Source organism: Pollachius pollachius, assembly GCF_949987615.1.
Source record: "Pollachius pollachius genome assembly, chromosome: 20".
NCBI classification, from domain to species: domain Eukaryota; kingdom Metazoa; phylum Chordata; class Actinopteri; order Gadiformes; family Gadidae; genus Pollachius; species Pollachius pollachius.
The window spans coordinates 2,724,990-2,752,275 of NC_136953.1; the positions used below are offsets into that span (position 1 = coordinate 2,724,990).

General features: G+C 44.0%; 1 protein-coding gene across 1 annotated transcript; it reads right to left on the reverse strand.

Moving 5' to 3' along the window:
- Positions 1-10,703: 10,703 nt before the first annotated feature.
- Positions 10,704-26,949, reverse strand: chrnb1l (cholinergic receptor, nicotinic, beta 1 (muscle) like; the record flags this gene model as incomplete). The annotated part of the gene is made up of 11 exons (XM_079758499.1): positions 10,704-10,844; positions 11,130-11,268; positions 19,806-19,999; positions 20,882-21,105; positions 21,390-21,575; positions 22,039-22,186; positions 22,398-22,506; positions 22,853-22,962; positions 23,795-23,839; positions 24,413-24,546; positions 26,877-26,949. The coding sequence occupies 11 exons, from the start codon at positions 26,947-26,949 to the stop codon at positions 10,704-10,706; spliced, it is 1,503 nt and encodes a 500-aa protein (XP_079614625.1).
- Between the last annotated feature and the right edge of the window lie 337 nt (positions 26,950-27,286).

A 27,286-nucleotide genomic window follows, 5' to 3' on the forward strand; every position in this document is an offset into this window, starting at 1 on the left:
CTTCTCTGGACTTGAATTGGGGTTGTTTTTTTTGGGGGGGGGGGGCAAGATTTTCGTATTTCTTGTTCTTTATTCCCCCCCCCCCCCCCATCCCCATTTCTTCTAAGGCCGTTACGGGGCACAGAGGCAGCCATTGTAGCCAGGGGGGACAGTGACTCCTAAGTACTGTAGCTCCAGGAATGTGGCGTCACTTTGATATAGTGTTGGCGGGAGGAGGAAGATGGGGTTGATGAGGAGGAGGAAGAGAGAGAGGAGGGAATGGTAGTTGGATGACTGAAGGTTGGGGCGCTGGGGGAAAAGATGAGGAAGGACAGGAAGGTGGTGAAGAAGAACTACTGAAGACGAAGACAGACCACAACGGGCTAACGTAGAATTAAAAAGGGAATAGGGTGTGTCTTGTTCAGGGAGGAAGACGAAACAAAGATGTCTCCCGGCAGGAGCCATCACAGGTGTTGCCACTGGTTACCAGATTTATGGGATGGTTTCCGAGAGGCCACAATTCCGGAAAGTCTCAGAGTTATTCGTCACAAACAAAGGACACCTATTTTTTTACCATTAGCCCAACAGACACGCACAAACATTCTCTTACACACACACACACACACACACACACACACACACAATACAGCTGCTACTACAAATGTGTCTTATTTGGTTAAGCGGCTGTAAAAACGCACCAGGGGATTGGAATGAAAAAAAAAAGCAGTTGACCAGAACAAGAACACAGACAAAGCTCTGTACTCAGAGGTGTCATAGAAAATACACACACACACATATACATACACACACACACACACACACACACACACACACACACACACACACACACACACACACACACACACACACACACATACAGGGTGTGTTTGATTGAAGTGAGCAAGAGGAGGGCTCCAAACTCAATTATTTAAATCCTTTTAGGGGCCTTTGGGAGGCACAGAGGCGTGAGCAATAAAACATGGCTTGCCAACAGCGTTTGCCCTCCCTCTGGTCTCCTCCTGAAAAGTGTTGCACAGGCAAACAGAGGGGATGGCGCCTTACCCCGAAAGCCTCCCTCTGTCGTCCCGTCTTTGAGGTGTTGTCACGGAACACGTGGTGGATTTCTCCCGCTGTGTTCGACATCGCTTGTAAGAATGCACTTATTTGACTGCTATTACATGACTACATTTTGACCAGTGATAGTTCTGCAGACATGTGACTCAAATCATTTGTTCCATATTCAAGCCAGTCCCAGTCATTTTTCTTGGAAAAGCCAAGCCAAGTCAAGTTTTTATTAAGGGAAAAGCCTTGGAATTAGTCCCTGTAAACCTCTAATAATGATATTATGGGCCAATTGATGTAACCTGTTTAAAAAGTATGACAATGAATTTAATTCTTATTATATCTCTTAGATAACTATTTTACTATTCAGTGAAATATATGAAATCAATAAAAAAAACATATTATTATTGTTATTTATTTCAACATTTCTTCTAAATCAGAAAAATATTCCCTTCCCGTCACTTGTAAGCTGTGAAATACCGACAGCAAGACTACAACTTGATCCAACTAAAAGTAAAAGGTCAAGTGAACTCAGTGTGTGCTTATATGTATTTTATGATCGTCAACATATGAATGCCGTTTTGTCCCTGTAACTGAATTAAGACTGTTATTAAGAGAATAAAATCCTATCTTTTTGATGTATATATATATGTGTAAATATATTTATACAGACCTAATAGGTTTAATAGGGTTACATATTCTATCTTTGAAAATAGTTAGAAAAAACTACTAAACCTGGGTTCGTTAGCAATCTAAAACGTTCATAAACCGTGACTACATTCAGTGTTTGGATTTTGGTGTGTTCATAAACCATGACTATAAACAGTTTTTGTGTTTAGTGATTTCACCGAGGCAAGTTATGAACTGCTGTCCGTTAGTTTGTTAGTACCCCCTGCCTTAATTTTTGCTATCAATGTATTATCCGTAAGTTGCACATGCTAAATATATATATTTTACTTCACATTGTAGTTACCAAACAGGAGGACCAATCCACGTCAATTCCTAGCAAAAGTCCTGTCTACCTAGCAGCCACCACCGTAGCACCATCCAGTGACTCACCATCAGATAGGTTAGGAATACTGAATTATTAGAATATCACTTTTCCACGGTTTTCTGGAGCCTACATGAAAGTTGACGTTATATAAAGGGTTTGTGATGTTGGTTGTTTTAAATGAACACTAGGCTATTCACTAAAGTCCATTAGCATTCAACAGAAAGTGAAAATATTGTTTTGATGAGGACAACATACTTATCAGCAGACTGTAATAGCAGAACTGGGCTATGCTACTGTTCTGTCTGATTGAGTAGTGGTATGACCGTCGTCAACATTTTTCTGAGATGGTAAATTATGGTTATTCCTACGCATCTATATGCAATGTATTTGACCTCACAGGTCCCAGCTCTACACTACAAGAGACGAGAGCTGAACGTAAACGACAACCTCGTTCCTCTGAACCCCGGTGTCCCAAAATCAACATCAAAATCAAAAAATTGTCGAAGTGATCTTATCAACCTCTTACTGTCCAACCTTGTATGGCACAACACTCACTCATTGAATTTCTTGGCCTGTGGCATGTGCCACCGCGACCACTGACATGCCATGGCATATGCCGTTCAGGAACGGCATATGCCATTCAGGAACGGCATATGCCGTTTAGGAACGGTAACTGCCGTTCAGGTGGAACGGCATATGCCATTCAGGAACGGCATATGCCGTTTAGGATCGGTAACTGCCGTTCAGGTGGAACGGCATATGCCGTTCTGGAACGGTAAATGCCGTTCGGGTGCAGCGGCATATGCCGTTCAGGAACGGTAAGTACCGTTCCCAACAATGGTATATGACACCAGCATGCTCCGCCTCCTCCGTATAATTTCAAGACAAGTATTGCCGTAAATGTAAAGCTATATATATTTGGTCTTTATCGACAATATATCACAACATAATGCCATAAATAAAGGGATTTATACGTTTCTCTTGTCTGTTCTGTTGTTAGTATATGTGCAAATCTGTTTGTTGTTGCTTTTGAAATGACAGATGCTTTTGAAAACAGCCAGACTTGCTCCGGTGAAGGTAGTTAGCCTAGCCACCTAAACAGGTCTGACTAATCAATAACAGAGATTTAGAGCTATAGTCTATGACTACAGAGGCAGGTCCCTATATCTACCATGGGGTGGAACTGTAGCCTATGACTAGACAGTCATCCATTTTTCCACTCCTGTTTTATCAAGGTTTCTTAGTAGCGTAGCCTATATAGCCTACTGTATGACTGATTCAACTCATAACTATTCAATAGGCCAAATATTAAGTTTTGCATTTGTTCTTATTGGTGTTTAACCCACAATTTGAAGTAGGCCTACAGGTTCCTATCATTTAACACTGATCCAGTGTCATAAACCTTTCTATACCGACATGATCCAGTGGTATCATGGCATATAGGCCAACCGTTTTTCCGCTGACATGCCACTCATGTGAAATGGTAATTACCAGTTTATACTGGCACCTACCGTTTTTTTTTTTACCGTTTTCCGTTTTACTTGTCTTGAAATTATACGGAGGAGGTGGGGCGTGCTGGTGTTATATACCATTGTTGGGAACGGCACTTACCGTTCCTGAACGGCATATGCCGTTGCACCTGAACGGCAGTTACCGTTCCTAAACGGCATATGCCGTTCCTGAATGGCATATGCCGTTCCTGAACGGCATATGCCATGGTATGTCAGTGGTCGCGGTGGCACATGCCACAGGCCAATAAACGATCTCGGCCCTACTGCGGATACTTCGAGATCATTTCACTCACTGAGGAACCTTCCTAAGCAAAAAAGACCATTTGACAACAGCCAAAGACATTTCGGCTGCAGGTGGATGAACCATCGGTCCATCACCGTCTACCATGAATCAAGTGTGGTGTGAGTCACTGTGGTTTGGCCACCAGGGTATAACGTGAAGCCTTGCAAGTTGGCTTCAAGCAAGATCAGAAGCAGCAGCAGGCTCCAGGCTACGTCGGCCACCACCAGAAGCAGGCGCCAAGTCACGGAGGCAAGCAAAAGCAGGCGTCAAGCCACAGAGGATAGTAGCAGCAGGCTCCAAGCCACGTCGGCCACCACCAGCAGCAAGGTGCCAAGCCACGTCGGCCACCACCAGCAGCAAGGTGCCAAGCCACGTCGGCCACCACCAGCAAGCGCTAAGCTATTGAGGCAGGCATCAGCAGGCACCAAGCTTCAGCGGCCACCAACAGCAGGTGCCAAGCTACGGAGGCAAGCAGACTCCAAGCTACGGAGGCCAGCAGCAGCAGCAGGCTCCAAGCCATGGAGGCCAGCAGGCTCAGAGCTAGGTCGGCAAGTAGCAGCAGGCTCCAAGCTACATCGGCAAGCAGCAGCAGGCTCCAAGCTTCGTCGGCAAGCAGCAGCAGGAACCAAGCTATGGCGGTGAGCAGCAGCAGGCAGCAAGTTACCGAGGCAAGCAGCAGCAGGAACCAAATAACACACAGCAACCTCAAAGACAGCAGGCATCAAGCTAACGGCCCAATCCTCAAAGGCAGCAGGCATCTAGCTAAGGGCCCATGCAGCAAATATAATTGGTAAGTATTCTTAATTGGAAGTACTATAATCCCGGGGTCTGACGGGGTCAATGATTTATGGAAAAGTATTTCCTGAATTTCATAATCTGGCCCTCATCATCATTTCTAAAAGGTGGATAACTGGATTTCCTGCAATGAAATGGTTCTACAATGCTTTTACAGCAAAATAACAATAAAATTGGTTAGGAACTCATTAGAAGCTGATGCAGATAATAGCTGCATGATAATAGCTGCATTGTATGGCTGATGCTTTGTGTTAAAGAACGGCCGAATGGTGCTTCCCCTTCTAGGCTACACTTCTCAACACACTAGGCAATACAGTCAATACAATAGATGTCATAGATATTCCTCAAGAATAAAAAATCACAAAGACAAGTATGTGAAACACTGTGCTTCAATAAAAACTTTAGATAAAATAAATGAAAAAGGCGCGATCATTACTTTCCATCTGTACACTTTCTAAAACAGTGGCCAGAGTTCACCTCCTGTAGGACCTGGAACAAACTTTTATGTTGCGTTGCTTCCCCCTAGTGACTTGTATCTACCACTACAAACCAGTTGGAGAACCCAATTTACAGATAAAACTTCAGTAACGTCCACTTATACGATAATATTACAGCATTTTTAAAATTGTTTGAATGGTGAGCTCTAACGAAAACAAGCAATATATCAAATGCCCTGACAAAAAATAAAGAGATCTGCCATCTGGGGCTGTAGCAGGCCTGGAATTAGCCCATTCAGCCCAAATCTTATTTGTGTGTAAAATTGTGTAAAAAATTGCCGGCTTATGGTAAATTAAAATGTATTGCAATTTGCAAACATACCATCAACTGTGTGTGTGTGTGTGTGTGTGTGTGTGTGTGTGTGTGTGTGTGCGCACACGCGTGTGTGCGATTCTGTGTGTGTGAGAGATAACACGGACCCTTTCCTGCCGGAGGCATACTTTCGTCTAGGAGTAATGACTACAACCGAGATTCGCTTGAAAAGGGAATGGGAAAGCCGCTGGTATAGGCGGTGAATACCTTGTGTAACTGCTTGCAGTCCTAGGTCTATGAATGTGTTTTGGCTGCATTATCACATAATTATAAGATGCCAGCCGTGCCACCAATTAAAGCGTGGCTTGCCGCAAAATGAGTAAGACCGCTTTAAAGGGAGGCCTTCAGGAAGGTATGGGATTTCTCTGTTGGATACTTTCAAAATCTAGTTCACACCAAATTGCCTGCCCTTGCTTTAAGATGTTACCGTACTTTATTGAAGTTAATAGGTCCATCAGTCAAAAATAATGAATGCAAGATTTCGTTTTTAATACTTTTGGACTATAACAAATGGTCACAAAGGCTGGCATATGATCCACTGCATTGTTTAATTTAACGTTATATGAAGGAGTTATATTGTGGCGAACAGTTATATACGAAGTTAAAGCAGTTTTCAACCCCAGAGTTGCCTTTATGTGAACACACCACCACACACACGAAACACAGGTTACACCTCAGAACCACGACTGCCTCGGTGGCGATGCTGTTTCCGCTGACCCTCCCAGGATCATTTGTGGCACCTGGACACGGCGTCCACGGCCGGGATCGCCACACAGCCCCCATCTCCTGGGTCTGTCGTTCCCGACGACCCCATCACCCAACCCAGGGCCGCATTATCCATAAGGGCACTCGGGCCCGTAAGCAGGGGCACTGTCACACCAAAATTGTACCGGGGGAGAAAATTGTACCGCCTCCGTAATCCGCGTTCGAAAAATTACGTCATCGTTCGACGCGATTGTCCGTTGCCAGGCAGGTTTCAGAAAACATTCGCGCTCACGTTGCCAAAGACGAAATAGCATAATACAGATAACACTTTTTACTTTATATTTGTATTGTATTGAATTTAGCTAGTAAACAGTATTTAAAGTGAATCATAGTCTAGCTAGCTTGTGTTAATACACTGAGTTTACTAGCTAAATGCCCCACATTTCATGTGGGGTGCCACATGAAAAGAAAGCTTTAAAATAAAAAAATAAATATATATATATATATATGTATATATATATATATATATATATATATATATATATATATATATATATATATATATATATATATATATATATATATATATATATTATTCTGTTGTAATTGTTGAAATACCATACTTGTTAATCGTTTATGAATATTAATTTTACAATAACAATAATAATAATAATAAATAAATAAAGATGACCACATTCACTCCCCATCCCCAATCTGTCAGAATTTAGTTGGTCCAAAAGTGCGAGCAAATGCAACTCAACCTGATAAATAGGAGACCGATATTATGACAAATGTTTGGGATAGCATACTAACCAGGTTCACTGAGACTTTCCAAATCATGACATAACTTTAGACATTTCAGAACGTCTTTTGGAGTCACAACGTTCTTATGTGGCATCGCAGAGTCACTTCACACAGTGTGTGAAGTACGAAAATGCTGTTTGAGATATTGAAAGAGTTACTCGCCTCTATGAAAAGGAGACCAAAAGGGTCCAAAAACTTTTTTGGTAAAGAAAATAAATTGTGCTGTGCTGTTTGAATTGATTAGACATTTTGAATTGAGACATTTGAATATATTGTTCACCAATCGTATGCCTACATACAGTATATGTAGTTGGACAAGTTAGTAAACATTACATTTGAGAAATCCCCTTGCTTGTGTCTGATATTTTTGGCAGGGGGATAGCACGTGTTGGGGTTGGGGGGGGGGGGGGGGGAATAGTGCCCAAGGGCACCACATTGTGTTAATATGGGCCGGACCAGGCCCATAGCCTTTCAGCGTTCAGTGGGCCTGACCGACCGGTCGGACGCTGGGGCCCCTGCCTGCACAGTGAAGATGCAGACTTCTCCCCGGGTGGGACTGCCTGTCTCCGGCAGCAGGCGTCGTAGGCCCCGATGGTCCCCGACCACACCTGCTAGCGGGTCGGGGACCACCGGGGTCCCAGACCGGCAGGTCCAGGCCGATGATGCACGGGGTGTGGATGTCGGTAAGCCAAAACTCGTGCTCCATCTGGATATGAGCTTACCTAATTTCGCCATTAGGTAAGCACCTTGATCTTGAGTTTGAAGCGGAATAGGCTTGTCTGCTACGTTTTTGCCGCCTAGTGGCCTGTATCCTCTAATACAACCAATTAGAAACCCTAATTCCTACAACGTCTCAGTCACGACTTATAATAGTCACAAGACAAATAATAACAACAGTAATGGGATCTTCCGCAAGAAGTGTATTTTTTAACCTTTCAAATCAAAAATAAAGACAACATATCAAGTAATTCCGTACTGTACACGAGGCCTGTAAGGTTGAGGACTCGAGTCATTGATAGACTCGTCTGTCCCGATCAACATCAGTGTTACGGACATGGAAGGACACCAAAGTAAGGAGTCAAATTGATTCAAATAGTATTGTCTGCGTAAAAAAAACCTATAGGGTTGGGAATCATCTCATATCATGCAATCAGGATTAAAAGTGTGTGTGTGTGTGTGTGAGTGTCCGTGTGTGTGTGTGTGCGTGTATGTGTGTGTATGTGCATGTGTGTGACAGGTGCCATGAACTTGTTTTGGTGTGGAAGAGGTTGAAAATGGCAGAGTCTACATGAAAGAATTATCAAATGCAGAAACTGCCGTGTCAGTATTACAATGTCCTCATTGCTCCATGTTTTTTCCCTTGGGGTGCAGATGGACCTAGAGGTAGATCTGGACTAAGTCGAGCTCCACCAGATCATTAGCTGGCTTCGGCAAGGCTGTAGCCTCCGCCGGCTGCTCGGTAGTCCTCATGTTTACCCTTACACTTTGCCAAGGTGCATGCCTCCAGTCAGGGAGGTCAGCACAGGGCACACCAATGAAGCATCCGTCCGGGTGGCCCATAAAGTCGGCCCCTTCCCTTCACCCCACCTCCACGTCATCATGATGTCCAAACCCCAAGCGTGAGATAAACAGAATCATACTCGTAACAATGTCTTAATCTGTAACATGTGGGAGAAAAAAACATTTAAATTGTGTACATTTTTGAACAGAACTTTTTCCTTTACTAGTAAGATAAATGCTTTTTTTTTTTACTTATTACTTCCACATCTATGCCTACAGTTTAGATTTACAGTGGGGCAAAAAAGTATTTAGTCAGCCACCAATTGTGCAAGTTCTCCCACTTAAAAAGATGAGAGAGGCCTGTCATTTGCATCATAGGTATACCTCAGCTATGAGAGACAAAATGAAAAAAAAAAAAAATCCAGAAAATCACATTGTCTGATTTTTAAAGAATTTATTTGCAAATTATGGTGGAAAATAAGTATTTGGTCAATAACAAAAGGTCATCTCAATACTTTGTTACATGCCCTTTGTTGGCAATGACAGAGGTCAAACGTTTTCTGTAAGTCTTTACAAGGTTTTCACACACTGCTGCTGGTATTTTGGCCCATTCCTCCAGGCAGATCTTCTCTAGAGCAGTGATGATTTTGGGCCTTCGCTGGGCAACACTGACTTTCAACTCCCTCCAAAGATTTTCTATGGGGTTAAGATCTGGAGACTGGCTAGGCCACTCCAGGACCTTGAAATGCTTCTTACGAAGCCACTCCTTCGTTGCCCGGCGGTGTGTTTGGGGTCATTGTCATGCTGAAAGACCCAGCCACGTTTCATCTTCAGTGCCCTTGCTGATGGAAAGAGGTTTTCACTCAAAATCTCACGATACATGGCCCCATTCATTCTTTCCGTCACACGGATCAGACGTCCTGGTCCCTTGGCAGAAAAACAGGCCCAAAGCATGATGTTTCCACCCCCATGCTTCACTGTAGGTATGGTGTTCTTTGGATGCAACTCAGCATTCTTTCTCCTCCAAACACGACGAGTTGAGTTTTTACCAAAAAGTTCTATTTTGGTTTCATCTGACCATATGACATTCTCCCAATCCTGTTCTGGATCATCCAAATGCTCTCTAGCAAACTTCAAACGGGCCCGGACATGCACTGGCTTTAGCAGGGGGACACGTCTGGCACTGCAGGATTTGAGTCCCTGGCGGCGTAGTGTGTTAGTGATGGTAGCCTTTGTTACTTTGGTCCCAGCTCTCTGGAGGTCATTCACTAGGTCCCCCCGTGTGGTTCTGGGATTTTTGTTCTCCGTTCTTGTGATCATTTAGACCCCACAGGGTGAGATCTTGCGTGGAGCCCCAGATCGAGGGAGATTATCAGTGGTCTTGTATGTATTCCATTTCCTAATAATTGCTCCCACAGTTGATTTCTTCACACCAAGCTGCTTACCTATTGCAGATTCAGACTTCCCAGCCTGGTGCAGGTCTACAATTGTGTTTCTGGTGTCCTTTGACAGCTCTTTGGTCTTGGCCATAGTGGAGTTTGGAGTGTGACTGTTTGAGGTTGTGGACAGGTGTCTTTTATACTGATAAGGAGTTCAAACAGGTGCCATTAATACAGGTAAACAGCCTCTTAAAGAAGAAGAAGTTACAGGTCTGTGACAGCCAGAAATCTTGCCTGTTTGTAGGTGACCAAATACTTATTTTCCACCATAATTTGCAAATAAATTCTTAAAAAATCAGACAATGTGATTTTCTGGATTTCTTTTTTCATTTTGTCTCTCATAGCTGAGGTATACCTATGATGAAAATTACAGGCCTCTCTCGTCTTTTTAAGTGGGAGAACTTGCACAATTGGTGGCTGACTAAATACTTTTTTGCCCCACTGTATGCAGAAAATACTTTTGGCATCAATCTGACTTCATCAAATATGTCCCCAATATTATTTTTTACCTAGACAATACTTTTCACATCAATTTGGCAACATACCAGTGGGGATATAAATACAGAATGTGAGAATTTGTGGCCTTGGAAGAGCACCGAAGAGGAATAGAAAAATGCAAATAATTGATTATCATAGCCAACTGTGTGTGTGTGTGTGTGTGTGTGTGTGTGTGTGTGTGTGTGTGTGTCTGTTCATGCGTGAGTGCATGCGTGCATGTGTATATGTGTGTGAATGATTTAGTGTGTGTAAGTGTATGTGTGTGTTTGCATGTGTGTGTGTGTGTGTGTGTGCGTGTGTGTGTGAGTGTGTGTTTGTGGGGACTATGGGAAGGGCTCGTCTGGGGTGAAGTTGAAGCTGGCATCCAGGAACATTGCCAGGGTGCCCAGACCTGTGATGACCACAAACAGCCAGAAGAAGAGCCGGTCCACCACCAGCGCTATATACTGCCAGTCCCCTGTGATCTACAAACACACACATACACACATTTCATTATTTTCTTTCAATGGCTTTCTTCTGTCTCTCATGCATTTCAATGTGAAAGCATATACATTTATTTAGTGAACAGCACATATAGTGATCATTTATTGCAATACAGCGTGTTTTGGGATTGCTACCCAAAAAACATAAAACTCTCTCTCTCTCTCCTTCCCCTCCCTTTCTCCACCCCCTTCACCTCCACTCCCCGACCTACACCCCACTACCCCTCCCCCTCCCCCTCTCCCTGCCCTGTCTCCCTTCCTCCTCACCGAGTCATCCGTGTCCTGTTTCTTCAGCTGTTCACTCATGTAGGTGACGGCCGCAATGGCCGACTTGAGGTTTGGCGGCAGCACCAGGCAGTAGCTGTCTGTGTCAAAGTAGCGCTGGAGCTGCACCGTGCTCTCGTTCCTTCAGGGGGCGAGAGAGAGGTAGGGGAGGGAGAGGCGTGGACAGAGAGGGGAGGTTGGACCTGTTATCATGGTTCACGATATGTGTGTGTGTGTGTGTGTGTGTGTGTGTGTGTGTGTGTGTGTGTGTGTGTGTGTGTGTGTGTGTGTGTGGCAAGCTGTCTTAACATTAAATCAGTAGGGCTGACTTGTTGAAATGTTAATTGAAGATATCTAAAACAATTTTGATATGTTCCAAATGTATTTTCAAGTATAGAAATTACTTATTATTTATTATTTAGACGAGTGAAAACTGATTGACGATTATGGAGATCGGCAATTCATTTCCACATGTTGAAAAATGACGAGTGGAAATGTTATTTCAGATATCAACAATTACATTTTCGATAGAGAAAAAAAAACATTTTGGATAGGTGGGCGTTATATCATTAAATTACCATTAAGCCACCGGTCGACATTCAGACCTCATAAGTATTCAACAAATGTCGGCATGGCAACAGGCTCCATGAACTTGTTTTGGAGTGGAAGGAGATGAAGATGGCAGAGCCCACATAAAAAAAATTATCAAACGCAGAAACTGCCGTGTCATCGTTGCCCGCATACCGTATTCATTTCGGATATGTAGCTCAATTTACCATATTGATTTCTGATACACGTACACCAATGGAGATATTAACAGTGACATTTTGACAACTGGAAATCCCTTTTCTGATGTCTGAAATTAAATTCTGACTAGTTATGAAAGGAATTGTAGATATTTAAAATATAATTGTTGCTAGTACGAATGTAGTTTGTTACAATGGTTTATTTTAGGATATCTGAAATGCAATTCCAGATATCCTCAGTGAAATTCTTAACAGTTACAATTCCAAGCTGACATATCAATAATTTATTTAATTTCATTTTGACTAGTCAGAATTTAAATCTTAATATCTACAATTCAATTTACGATATCTGTCATGTAAGAACAATTGGAGATGTCTACATGAACATTGCCACAACTAGAACTGAATGGTTGATACCATTAATCAACATTTTGACCGGTGAGAATTGAGATGTAGACATTAACATAATTAATGTAGACATTAATTATTGTTTAAAATAAACATAATGAAATTATAGATATGACGACTTCAAATTATAAAAAGTCAAAATTAAATCATTCATATCTGTTTTTGAGGTTGAATATAAGTCAATATCAAAAGCTGTAAAGTGACATATATCTACAATAAACGTGTCCACTTAAGAAATAAATTGTTGGTAATAAAAATCCACATTTTGACTTGTGAGGATTGATGATGAATTGTAGATACCTTTACTTAGAAATGCTACTAGTCAAAATCACATTGTGGATATGTTGGCTAACTAGTCAAAAATCAATTGTGGATATCTACGCTGTTAGCGCTACTGAGTAAAAAGGCCTAGCCAAAGTGTGTGCTCTTCCTTGTGTGTGTGTGTGTGTGTGTGTGTGTGTGTGTGTGTGTGTGTGTGTGTGTGTGTGTGTGTGTGTGTGTGTGTGTGTGTGTGTGTGTGTGTGTGTGTGTGTTGTAGCGTAGGCAGCCAGGGTATATAAAGTGTTCTCTTTGAGTCCCGGCGCCCAGGCAGAATTATCTGTCAAATTGAATTTAACGCTATTTTCCATTTAAGTCAGCAAAGCAAAAGATCCGCTGAACAACAAAAATAGGTATTGGCATAGTCAATTACAATTATGTATACAAAAGGGCAACAAACAAAAACCAACCAGGTGACAGCAGCACAGAGTGCTCAAACCCTCACAGGTTACAATTAACATAAATACACAGAAACTTTGTCAAAAGACAGTTCTGGTTATTTAACCCAACAAAAAAACAAAAAAACACGGTGTTCCGAATGCCCATGTATTTGTGTGATTTATTAATTCTTTCAGGCAGACGATAATGCGGCCTTACCACTAGGTGGAGTCCTTCGTAAACATTGACGCTATCTAGTTTCACCTTTTTTAATCATTTCACCAGCTGTCGTTACATGGAGCAAATGTGCGTTTGCGTTCTTGACAAAGTGAGTTATTATTTCTTGTTTATTCTGATATTTATTCATAAGAACAGTACAGCTAATTTAATGTTAATTTATATGTTTATGCTGTGTCAATAAAACAGTATTTTCAAGTGTTGCGCAACTTTACCGTGGATTCACGTCGCAGCTGCGACTGAATTCGGATCGCGGCCTTTACATATGCGCTCATTCGGAGCATTGTAAATCATTAAGTATTTCATTGTTGTAGCCAGTTATTGTATGTACTTATATCTGGTTTATTTCTGTTATATTGCAGATACCACACACATTTGATTCCTTATACTGTATGCACCTGAAACTTCATAAAGACCCTAAAATCCATCTCTGCCTATGTCTACTCCTTACAAGAGACCCGGTGTGGATCGAGCAATCCACCTAACCTCAGAAATCATCTGTATACATCCTTCCATTTTCAACATTGGTCCTTCAAACCGGAAAGCTTCACCTGCAGCGACCAAATGGCAGAGAAGGAGGGAGAAGACAGCTCCCATCACACCTACAAGCCTATGAAGTGACTCTCCCCCAATCATTGCTATCTCCCACAGTTCCTCTCGGCACTCTTGATAGAGTGCAGAGGAATATGCAGAGTACCAAGATGTAACAGCTGCAGTCCTACAGTTGTCATGCCGAGCCTGCCACATCTAGAGATCAGCTACACAACTTGCTTTGGGCTCCATATGGACAGACACAGCAACAAGGGGAACAGGCAGGCTTCGAAGTAGGTGGAAGGGAAAGTTATCAAGCCAGGATCATATCTTGTCAGCTAGATGAAGCTGTTGGACCCCAATCCTGCTCCCAATCACCAGTAAGCAGCCAAAACCTAGAAGGGAAATATGACTACGACCATTCAGAGTGCAGCTCAGTTATTGACAGCTGCTCACTCCCATTACATCACGCATCATAAAAACAAGCTCCCATCAATCTGGTTCCGTCAATCAGCCAACACAGATCCCAGTTCAAGCAATGCAGCAGCCACTAGCCCATCAGACTCCATCTCAGCCTCCGCCTGGGACACCTGCTCACTTGACGTATGGACTCTGCATTGCACCGCTGCATCTCCAGAGACAGCGTATAATCCACCAGGCATTCCTGCACAGCCAGTGCACCAGCAGATGTCCGCGGCACCCTCACAGTCAGTGTATCAATCTTCTGCAGCGATACACTGCAGAAGGTATTATAGACAGCCGGTCTACCAGCCACAGGCGCACTAGCCGGTGTACCAGACCCAGGCTCCACAGCCGGTCTACCAGCCCCAGGTGCACCATCCGGTGTACCAGACCCAGGCGCAACAGGCAGTGCTTCAGAACCATCACTCAGCAGCTCAGGCTGTTCCTGTGCTGCAAGCGTACAAATACGCTCCTACTGCTCATGCACAACAAGTGTTCCAGCATGGCCCTACTGCACTCCCTCAGTACCTGCAGCAGCCTTCCCATCAGCACCTGCAAAAGCCTCCTCCTGCAGTGCCAGCACCAAATACATATAAACACGCTCCAGTGGTGCTTCCACTGACCAAACCTGAAAGTGCCCTGATTATATCCTGGGGAGACTTGGTCTAAGAAACCCAGCAGTCCTTGCACGGGGCGGCGGCACCGGATTCCACCTTACCTGGACCAGTTGAAGTCAAGGGTATTCTCAATGCGAAACCATTGGGGTACGTTTCATCAGGACCCTGACCCAGTAACACCAAGCATGTTGCTCATGGGGCGGCAGGATGCCTCCCCACCACAAGTAACGTATGATTCCAAGCCCCTTACCAAGCGGCGCTGGCGTCACAGCCAAATGGTGGCTGATCACTTCTGTTCACAGTTCGTTTGCCATTACATGCCAGCCCTTCAAGTGCACCAGAAGTGCAAGAAACCTACCGAAAACCTGGCCATGGACACGGTGGTACTGACAGCTGACCCTCAACTGCTGCACACTCATTGGCCAGTCAGAAGGGTGGTCAAGCTGATAGCCAGTGCAGATGGCTGAATCAGATCGGCAGAGGCCAAAGTAAAGGAACGGACACCCTGTGGCCCGTCTGGTCCCCCGAACGGGTATTCCAGATGACATGGTGCAGGGAGCTATGGTGACGACGTGGGGAATTCAATGGGTCAACCCAGAGAACGTAAAACTACGAAGAGGATTTAGGGCCACATGTGATTATTTTTTGGAGTTCTGACTTCAATCTCAAAATCTTGATTTAAAGTCAGAATAAAAAAAGGGTTCCGATTTAAGTCCTAGATTTCAGACTTTAAACTCAGAATGAAGAGTTCGGATTTCAAAGTCCAAATTCGGTAGGGCTGGCCCGAATGCCATTTTTCAGGCTTCGAATAATCCTTGGTTTTTCCGAGCGAGTATTCGAATACTCGTTCCAGAAAAACACACCATCAAAAACAACATTAATAATCCCTATATACTCCCTGGAACCGATTTTGACAGTATCTGCATATTTTGTTGAAGATTTAATAGCTTTTGAACGTTTATTAGTAGGCCTAAGTAAGTTGGAGATCCTTACTTTTTGCCCCGTGGAAGCGAACAGCTGTTGTTCGGTTCCAAATCAGCTGTCCTTTCTGCCATCTAAGCCCTTACCTTTTCAATTAATCCTGGAACGTGCGTCTTTTCAGGGAATTTGTACAATAAATCCATAACAAATACCGAATATTGATTGTCTTATGTGTCCATATTATATCCATTATATTGACCAGGTATTCCCAAGACGCTCACGCTCTGCAGCAAGCCAGTCACAGTTGATGGGCGCGGCGCTGTACAGCGAACGTAAACAAACACCTAAGCTAAGGTTAGCATTTTGCTAAGCATTACTTTTCCTCCCGAGATCCCGCTAATGTTGTGTTATAAAGTTAAGGGAAACAAGATATCTATTCTTCCTCCACCTCTCTCGCTTCTCTGCTTGGTGTCACTTATAGTTTGCCTGCCTCGCTCTGGTAACATCACGTCGATCATTGGCCAATTGAAAATGTTCCCAAACTGAAGATTTTTGGGGCATTTTGAACCAGCTTGTTCAATGTCTATGTTGAAGTAAGTGCGCTCACTGCGCTGCGCTCGGTTGTGAGGTGATGGATGCGCTGTGACACTAAGTGATGTAAGATCCTCCTAAATGAGCAATATATTACTACTACTACTACTACTACTACTACTACAATATTACTAAATTTATTGCAAAAAGAAAAAACAAAACAAAACAACAACAAAAAAAAAGCTCAGAATACTGATTTAAGCTTCGAATACTAATTTTCCGAACGAGTATTCGAATAATTCGGGCCAGCCCTAGAATTCAGAGATTAAAGTCAGAATTCTAACTTTAAATTCGGAACTCAAAAAATTCACATGTGGCCTTAATCCTCTTCTTTACGAAACCGCTAACGCTAACCACTGTTTGGTTATCTTTGAACCCGTTTTCAAAACAAACTGCTGCACACCCATTCGCCTCAGGAAACAACTTCTAACTCGACGTGTTGTCGACTGTCTCCTCAACCGACACCGTTAACCAATAGTCACCTTTTAAGGTGGATTGACATAGATATGGCGTTACTACTGGATATGATACTATACTATTTATACTAAATTATTACCTAAATTATTAGTATATGAATGCATGAAAATAATAATATGTAAACATTAATAATTGTAAAGACTTGTGTGTGCTACCATTGAGAGTAGTTCATTTTATGACTATCATTGTATGAAGATTTATGATATTATGATTATGTGTTTTTAATTTTGTGTGCATTTATGTGTTAGTGTGTTTGTGTATGTGTATATATATATATATATATATATATATATAAATGTTTTTGTGTGTGCACTCCTATCAGTCAAGATTAGGTTTTATCCCTTGCAAGATGCAGACATATAAACAGAGAGAGACCACAACCATACATATTCTCCAGTGATTGACAGCCTGCTTGGCACCTGGGACCCAACTGTCTCATTGGCACCTTTAATGACGTGTGGACGCCTGCACATGTGCAAGCCCCCCACCCTGACAGCATAGGGGCCAGGCGGCAGAGACGTGGTCGAGAAGGACGTGGTACCGGGTGGCAGGAGGGAAATATGATATGAAATATGGTAGAGTGGATCACGAATACACACACCCCACACTCAAAGGTTATAGAAACTGTGCACTTAGAGGGGAGAACAGGGACTCACACACAGCACCCTCTCTGCTGGGGAATGCCTATTGCATTCCTACGCCTCTACTCATTACCACAGGCCTAAAGTGCCATATTGCCATGACACACATACACACACACACACACACACACACACACACACACACACACACACACACACACACACACACACACACACACACACACGCACACATACTAACACACACACAACCACATACTAACCAATAATTGACATGTACACACACACACACATAAACACACACACACACACACACACACACACGCACACACGCATACTAACAAACACATACATGTTTACACACACACACACACTCACACATGCACACACACACACACACACACACTAAACACTTGGCTACTAACAAACACTTACACATCATAAACATGGTATAATATTATTATAGGGTAGAGTATGTATCGAAATATCTATAAAGTCCTATAAAATTGTGTCTCCCACACAGACACACTGCCGCGTACTGAAATAGTTCCTCCCCTGGTGAATGTCCTTTACAGCGGTCAGTGTCTCCAACTGTCAGAATACCTCCAGAGAGACGGATAGAGAGACTACACTGTCAGAGAGAGAGAAAGATAGAGAGAGAGAAAGAGAGAGAGAGAGACAGATAGAGGGACTGCACTGAACCACTGAGAGAGAGAGACAGAGAGAGAGAGAGAGAGAGAGAGAAATGATTAAGTGAGCAGTCCCCCTCTGTGGATGTAAGGAACATCCACAGAAATAAAAAACATGATGAAATCCCTCATCTGTCAATTTCCTGTCCGACCGCGATCACTAGCTCTCTGACCCTCCCGCCTCCCTTCCCCCTACAGCTGCTCTCTCACCCCCCCCACACCCCCGCTAATGCCTAACCTAAACACAAGGCTTAGAGGACTGGCGAGGACCAGCAGGGCTTAGGGATGGAGATGCTACAATGAGATGCCCTTTTGGAAGGAGATGACAGACACACACACACACACACACACACACACACACACTCACACACACACACACACACACACACACACACACACACACACAACAACAAGGGACAGGGATGGAAGGTGGTGGTGGTGGTAGTGGTGGTGGTGGGGTATGTATCAGCTATGGCCAGTTGCCCCATGCACTAAGTGAGTCTGTCATTCAGTCTGTAAGGAACTGAACGAGAGCACTGGTGGAGGGGAGACAGAGTGGACCGGGACCCCGTGATTAAAGACCACCAGGGTTTATTAAGGCATAGACATCTCCAGAGTCTTTGATTTAGGTTGATTGGTCACCGCGATTATGTTGGCGGACTTAACGATCTCTAGCAAGTGGCACAGGACTATGTCTATTTGATGTACTTTTATAATAAGTTTTATTTCAAAGATTTGAAATGCAACAAAATTGTTATCCCTGGCCAAATCGATAAGGCAATAGTGATAAAGATGACCCGGATATTGTGAGGGAACAGGGTTGTCTATTAACAAGCCACAGTGAGGTGATTGGAGCTCAAATTAGCTTATGGGACACTTCCCGGCAAATATATTAATGGCGCCATGCAGGCAAACATCATCAGCTGCAGGCTAGCGGTCAGTGAGTCATACTCTTATTCACAGAAACATTAGTAAAAAAATCTTTCTTGGCACGACAAGGGTGGAGAAACGTATCGTTCAAAACAACGTTACACAACGCAAAGAAACAACCGCTTTGAGAGTGAGTCTACCGATGTTAACTCTGGAAAGTTCCAGTTCAGAGTTTGGTCTAGCTGTGCATAGCTGTCCAGCTATGCAGCGCACAACTATATCGCTTGCCAAGCCTCCCAAACGTGGAGCTCTGCTGTAATAGCTTGTCTGGCAGCGAGACACGGTGTTTGCAATCTGGCTTGTGTCTTCAGAGGAAGATTGAGGCCTCTGATTAATTCACACTAATAGCATATGCTAATCTCCCCGTCGAAACAGACAATTCAGCATCTTCATCGACCACATTTTTCATTGCAGAATACCCCTTCATCAGTTTGGCTTAAACACTTCTCGGATAAACACTTGAGAGGTTCGAAGATGAACTAAGGCTGTGGGAGTTGAGATTTTCACTGAGATTGATGCCCAGATTGTTGCATCTGCTATATTCTTTAGATGTTTTAATCCTAAGTGACAGTGAATTCAGATACATGCCAATGACGATCAGGTAAGGGGCCTTTCGGTACCAGCCACAACACTGTCTTGCACCACTTTAATCCACCATTATTAAAAAATTATAGAAAACTACAATGTGCTGAAATGTAGCCTTGGGTCCGAGACAACTTTTACACACAAAAGGTTGCAAAAGGATGGCAGGTCAGCTGCTTCAGCCCAGCCTCACCTGTCTGTCCATGGTATGACACGATCGGGGTCGATGTTACGGATAAAGTACTCCCCCCCAGGTCTTCTCCCGGGCGGCGGTTGCAGCGGTCGGCCCAAGTCGGTGGACTCCTTCTCCTTCTCCCACTCCTCCTCTGGTTCCTCTGTTGGCGGCCTGGTCATGCCGATGTACTTTGGGAGGAAGTTGATGAAAACCTGGTGGTGTATTTTGGGGTCAAGCAGAGTGCAAGAGCCATATTTTAGTCATATTTATGTCTAGTGTCTTTTGAGTAATTGATTTGTATGATAAATGATTAATATTAAGATTGCATATTAGCATTGACCCATAAGGCACAAGAAGTGACCTCATGTGCGGGAAAACAGAGCTGGAAACCTACATATCAACACAGTTTTTTTTACCCTTATAAGGATTTCATGCTTTGTGTTGTTTGTATTGTAAGTAGTAAAAGACTCAACTAAATCTAGAGACATGTCATTTTTGGAGTCACGCTCATTGCTAGGCTAACCCAGTGTTGTGAATATTGGAAAGAAAATTGGCAAAACAAAGCTACACAGAGTAAACCAGAATATGGCTACAATCTGACCGTTTGACTGGTGTAATGCTGGTGTAGAGGAATGAGGGGGATAGGTTAATGGACGAAAATAAGAGCAGAGAAATTAGTCATTCGGACATCATTGTGTTGCAAGACCAAAATGTCTTTGTTTGACCTAAAAGTAACTTAAAAGCCACCTCCAGTAATCAATAGTGTTGTTTTTGTGTCCAATACCCTAATTGATTCTACAGTCATCGTAAATCACCAAACGAAAAGATGAAGCTTAGGTGAATTAGGAGATGCCTTTACCCACAGCAACTCACAGTGAATCGAGATCTATTGATTCACTTATCTTCCCTAGTTTAGTCTACATCCTATGCCCTGGTAAATAAAGAAAGCAGACGGAAATGATACATGAATGAGCAACATCTGTATCTGTCTTGCTATGATGCCTCTGGGATAAGAGGGACAATTGCGCAGGAAATGACACGTTTTCTTTGGACGTAAGTGTCTTTAAAGATGGCGTTTGTGGCGTCGGTCTCACCTTGCGCACCCACATGGGCATCTGGTGGGTGTTGGTGGAGCGGTGGTGGAGGTTGAGCACCACCACGCTGAGGATGACGGAGAAGGTGACCAGGACCATGGTGAACATGACGTAGTTGACGATGATGGGCGTGGCCAGCGATGTCTCAGGGACCTTATTGGCCAGCAGTAGCATGAAGACGGTGAGGGCGATGAGTACGGAGATGGAGAGGGTCATCTTTTCTCCTGTAGACACAAGCACATCAGTCAATACATACAGTGTATACAAAGTCAAAAGCAAAAAGAGATCAACAAAAACCTTTACACGCATCCTAAAGAGAAGCTGAATAGATTTGTTCTGCTTCTACATCGATGTTCAACGACGTTCAATCTATGGAATGGAGGAATCACAGAAGGACAACCTTCTATTCATCTGCGTCCTCTATTTGTAACGTAGTATGTTGTGAAGAACAGCAAAATCGCTCACACACATTTCTAAGTAATCATGCATTTTGAGGACATCTTCTGACCTGCTCCGGGCGGCAGGTAGAACACGAAGATGGCTAGCACACTGGTGATGATGCAGGGCACGATGATGTTGACGATGTAGAAGAGGGGCTTCCTCTCTATGATCAGGTAGAAGGTGATGTCTTCATACAGGTCCCGCTTCACGTTCTTCCTGCTGGGTTTGTGGCAGATGTTCCACTCCCCGTTCTCTGAGGGGGAGAGACACACAAACACAGATAGAAATAGGGAGAGAAGAGAGCGGGAGAGAGAGACACAAAGAGAGGGAGCATGTTACTAAAATTGTAAACAATGGAGGGTGTTAACTCAAAACAAAAAACGATACTGGTCTCCTTCCCCATTCATCGTACCTAACATTTACATTCTTTACATTTAGGGGATTTTGCTGACGCTTTTTAGAAAGCGACCTACAACCATTCATTCACACATTCACACATCAACGGCGGAGTCTGGTAGTAACCTTTGATTACCAGTCAACAGCTCTACCACCTGAGCTACTGCTGCCCCCACGTAGCTGTTGGAATCCATGACCAAATCACCCCTAACAAGCTACCTGCTTCTTAATGGGATGCATCTAAGGTCCCTGTTAGCTGCATTGGATAAACGCATTAGCTAAATCAACCACAACAACAACAACGTCATCAACACACGGACCAGTGAAGGCGTTCTCATCGATGACAATCTCCTGGATCTCGTTGCCCTCCTCGTCCAGGAAGTACTGGAGGTCGACCTCGGAGGCGTCGTAGGTGTAAGACCTGAACACCATGGTGCAGTTCTGCCAGTCGAAGGGGAAGTACGCTGCCTGGAGGGGGGACACGGTACAGGGGGTCCGGATGAGGCAGGTTACACATGAAATAAGCTAGCAAAATAAGCAATTCAGTTCACTCAAATGTGGCGTTCGGCTAAGGATTGGTTTGAGTTTGGTTAGTAAGGATAGGGTTGGGGTTAGGATAGGGCCATGGTTACCGTTGTGGTTAGAGACAGGTCAGCATCCTATGATTTTCCGACTGTACCTCGATAGAGCAGGAGCTGCGGTAGATGGCTGGGGGTAACCAGGTCACCACCCCGCTGCTGTAAACCAAGACGTTGACATACAGGGCCACGTCAAACTGGCCGTCATTACTGCCGGGTGAGAGGTCAGGAGTGAGGGGTGGTGGATTATAAGGAGAGAGCAGTTTTAGACATTTTCAGAACGATTTCATGAAAAAAAATTGGGCGGCTTTAGCGACATGCAACAGCTTTCATGCCAGAAGTGAAAGAAAATGTTGGTCCTGCTTGGCCTGATTTCACTGTGAGTTGCATCAACATGAAGTCAGATTCGTATGCATTAGTTTTATTATCCTCAGACCCGTTCAAAGAGAACAGCAGTGGATTCAGATCCAGTCCATTGTGAACTAGCAGATAGCGGGCTGTGACATGGCTAGACAGGTGGTTTGCTGGACACTGTGTTGACAGACAGGGCACTCACTTGTTGATGAGGTAGATATCGGGGCGCCAGACCTTGTTTGGGGGAACCCGGACCACGTCGATGTCGTCATACTCCGCCGGGTTCCATGACAACCGGTAGTCCGTCCACAACTAGTGGTGGAGGAGGAAGAGAGAGAGAGAGAGAGAGACAGAGGTAAAAAGGACAGAACACTGGTACAATAGGATAAACTAAGAGACACCCAAAAATCTAAAGAACGAAAAAATGAGAATGAGAGGGATACAATGAGACTCAAAGACATGAAGAAAAAGTAAAAGTAAGAGAGACAGAAAGACAGTTTGAAGTCAAAGGACACACAACAAAAATAAAGAAACAGCATGAAAGAATAACATGAAGACAGAAAGGAGGGAAGAGAGAGGGCTGAAGAGAGGAGGTGAAACCGATCCCCACAATTCTGTGATGTCGCCGTCAGCGACAGCATTGTTTCTCCTCTGATGACTCATTGAAATACTCTCCGCTTCCGCTCTGGTCCTCACCCACCATGCCTTCTGTTTTGCACACCCCACCCCCAAACACACACACATTCAGAGCCTAAAGAAGTCCAATTAGCGAGTGTGAAGGAGTGAGAGAGAGAGGAGTGAAAGCAGAGAGCTGAGTGGCGAAACCGAGAACTGGCACAGAAGCAAGGAAGCAAAGAGGACGAGGCCATCGCCATTAAAAGGGATGAGGCCATTTAAGCCGGAGAGAGAGAGAGATAAAGAGAGAGAGAGAGGGACAGAGAAATAGACAGAGAAGGGAGGATGAGAGAGAGAGAGAGAGAAGAGAGAGTGAAGAGAGAGAGAGAGACAGAGAGAGAGAGAGAGAGAGAGACCGAGAGAGAGAGAGAGAAATAGAGACACACACACACACACAAACACAGAAAGAGAGTCTCGGGAGAATGTGTGAGTGTGTGTGTGATGAAGATCAATGTTGTCATTGGACTACCAGATTCATGAAGACGTTGGTTGTCATCTCGCTATTTTTCTCATTCTGGATGGAGAACACACAAAGACACACATACACACCGACACACACACACACCCACACACCGACGTACACACACACACACACACACACACACACACACACACACACACACACACACACACACACAGACACAGATTAGCTTACTGCTACTGTATGATCGGACTGCTCAATCAGTCCCAATCAATTGAGCCCCCATGGCCTCCGCTACCAGAGAGTGTGCATTTGTGTATGTGTCAAGTTTCGCTTGTGGGTGTGCCATGTGTATGTAAGTGGGAGAGATAAAGGCGTTTGTGAGTGAGTGTGTGTGTGTGTGTGTGTGTGTGTGTGTGTGTGTGTGTGTGTGTGTGTGTGTGTGTGTGTGTGTGTGAATGTGCGTGTGGGTGTGTGTGTTTAAGTGTGTGTGTGTATGTGTAGAAACAATCCTGATTAAACATATAGGGCAACATTTGTGTGTGTATTTGTGTTTGCGTGTGTGAGTGTGTATTCCCATGAATGTGTACCAGGTCGTCCAGTTTTGTGTGTATGTGTGTGTTTGTGTGTGTGTGTGTGTGTGTGTGTGTGTGTGTGGTACCCTACCAGGCTGACCAGCTGAGACAGGGTCATCCCCACCCGCACCATCACTTTCTCCTCCCAGCTGATGACCGGGCGCACCTTCAGGTTGTAGTCTGTGAAGAGCTTCTGGAGGAGGCGCCGCTCCGTCTCAGATGCTCCTGCAGGGGGAGGAGGGGGAGGAGGTGGAAGAGGAGATGGCGGAGGAGATGGAGGAGGATGTGGAGGTGGAGGAGGTGGAAGAGCAGGAGAAAGAGGAGGAGGTTGAGGGGGTGGAGGAGGAGGAGGTGCAGGAGGAGGAGGAGGAGGAGGAAGTGAAGGAGGATGAGGAGAGGGAGGTGGAGGAGCAGGAGGAGGAGGGTTTTTGATGAAGATCATAAAGCGGATAGAGAGAATGTTGAAGGAAGAGGAGCAGGGAGGAAGGGGAAGAAGAAGAGGGAGGAGAAGGAGGAACGAGACGATGAAGGGAGCAGGGAGGGAATTCAAGTGGAGGCATGGTTGGAGAAGGAGTGCACAAAGAGGAAGCGATGCGGAAGATGAAGTGGGGGAGGAGAAGAAGGAAAGGAGGTAAAGGAAAGGAAGGAAGAGGTCGATGAGCAGAAGAGAAGATGATGAAGAGGATGGTTGATGGAGGAGAGGATGGAGGTAAAGTAAGAGGGAGATGATGCAGTGGATAAAATTCTTACATTGTGACATAATATACAACACATACTGTTTTATATATTATTCTGGTTTTGTAAGATTACCACTAAATACAAATGCTGGAACGTGGGATGAAGATCAATAGAAAACTTTCATAATGATCAATAACATAATTATTGATAGTGTGCTCTTGAGGATAATTTACCTTTGGAAAACAATCCTAAACTATTTACTTTTGCAAAGGAGGAATAGTTTTTATGAATATATTTGACACATAATGACTCAGTCATGGCTAAATGAGCTGGCCAATCAAAAGCTCCTTCTTCATTCCTTAAGCCTTCTGTCACACACACATCATTGGTGCCTAATAAAAAGGCTCCAATGATTCGTGTGGCTTTACAGCTTTGGTCAAACCCCATTTTGAGGCCAGTCAAACACCAGGCCCCTGCCACAGTTAAAGGTCTTGAGTTGTGCTCTGTGAGAGTCGGCTCTTGGGTCTAAAATATCCACAGCAGCCGCCGTTGAGAAGAAATGTGCAAATTCTCAAACTGACGGACGGGGAGTTATACTGCCCTGTTGTCAACAAGAGTTGGAGGGAATTTCCATGAGAGCCGGCGTTTTGTGTGTGCGGACATTGTGGTTTTGTTGTGTATCTTCTTGGTTTGTGACGCTAGGGAGAAACACTGTCACTGTAACCTATTTCAGACACAAACAAAAGGTGCGGCGTCGACAAACAATTTGATCATTTACGCAAAACGAATACTTGACACGTATGTTGCCTTGCATTCTGTTCCTCTAGATAGATAAATAACGAGAGAGAGAGATAGAGAGAGAGGAAAAAGGCCGATAGCGTGTGCTTTTGGCCTGAGCTGTCATCAGTATGGACGAGGATCAAAGAGAGGCTTGTATCTGTTTGCTCGCCGACCCAGAATAGCGCTGCGTCATCAAACAATGCAGTGCTAATGTGATTATCATGAATGTTACCGAGAAAGTCTCAGGACTTCCGCCTTATCGTTTTTCAAAGCCTAGATGTATTACTGGACATCCTGATTAAAGAGCTGAAGGTTGACCCTCCTCGCGGCCATCTCCTTGCTTTACTAACAGATTTTTTTATCCAAATTCAAATAATTGATTTATATTCAGACATAAAATGATATAAACTTTAAATATGTGCCATGGCTAGTTGTTGTTGGATATGGGTAACATTTGGATGTTACCCATATCGGCCTAATTAGCATATGTTTTGTATAAATGTATATGCAACTTTTATATAACTGTCCTCAAGCTGAAAAGAACTAGAAGAATGATCATTCAATTAATAAATAAACTGTGTAATAACTCACAGCAGTTCATAATAATCATAAAAAAGAAAATCTTGAATGCACATTTTAATGTTGAACAAATTTCCATTCTGTAAGAATTAGAACACAGGAATGCAACGACAGAGACACAGGCAGAGAAGGAAGACGGGGTGTGTAGGAACTCCATGAACTGACTGTCTGGAGTGTGGTAGGGTGTGCTGAGGGCGACGTTTGTTTTCACCGATACAGGGTCATGTGATCAAAGTTAAAGAAGTTTGTCTGTTTCCAACCTTATTTTTCTCAGTGTCAAACACCCTCACATTCCTGTTCCTGTCTAACAAATCTCTTCATCGAACGCTATTAAAATCGAATCGAAGAATAAACAACAATGTTAAACATTTCTTTGAATCGGAATGACACGACAAAGGTCAGAGCACCGCCCGATATCCAAACCCCTGACAGAAAAACAACCACCTAAACCACAACATGCATAACTTTCCTCTAAATGAAATTAAAATAGTAATTAAACGGTCAACCGGGGCACTCACCGGTCAGGGCCAGACACAAGCATCCGCACAGAACTACCAGCCAGTTTATCCTAACCTCCATCTTCGTAGCCATCCGTGTGTCAGCTCGCTCGCCACTCCAACCACCACACCATGTGACTTCGTTCTGTGCTGTCACAACGCTGGGAGACGGCGTTGCCCCCCCCAGCGCCCAGCTCACCTCAGAGAAACACCCCCCTGGCTGAGTGGAAGGGGAGGGGGGGTGGGCACATCAAGGAACCGGAGAAGTATTTCCAAAATGTATACTGGTCTCCTCCACACACGCACACCCACACACATTCCCCTCCTTGCTTCCTGTATGTGCATTTATTTGTGTGTGTGAGGTTTATGTGTGTGTGAGCCTTGATTGTGTGTGTGTGTGTCTGTGTGTGTTTGTGTGAGTGAGCTTTGTG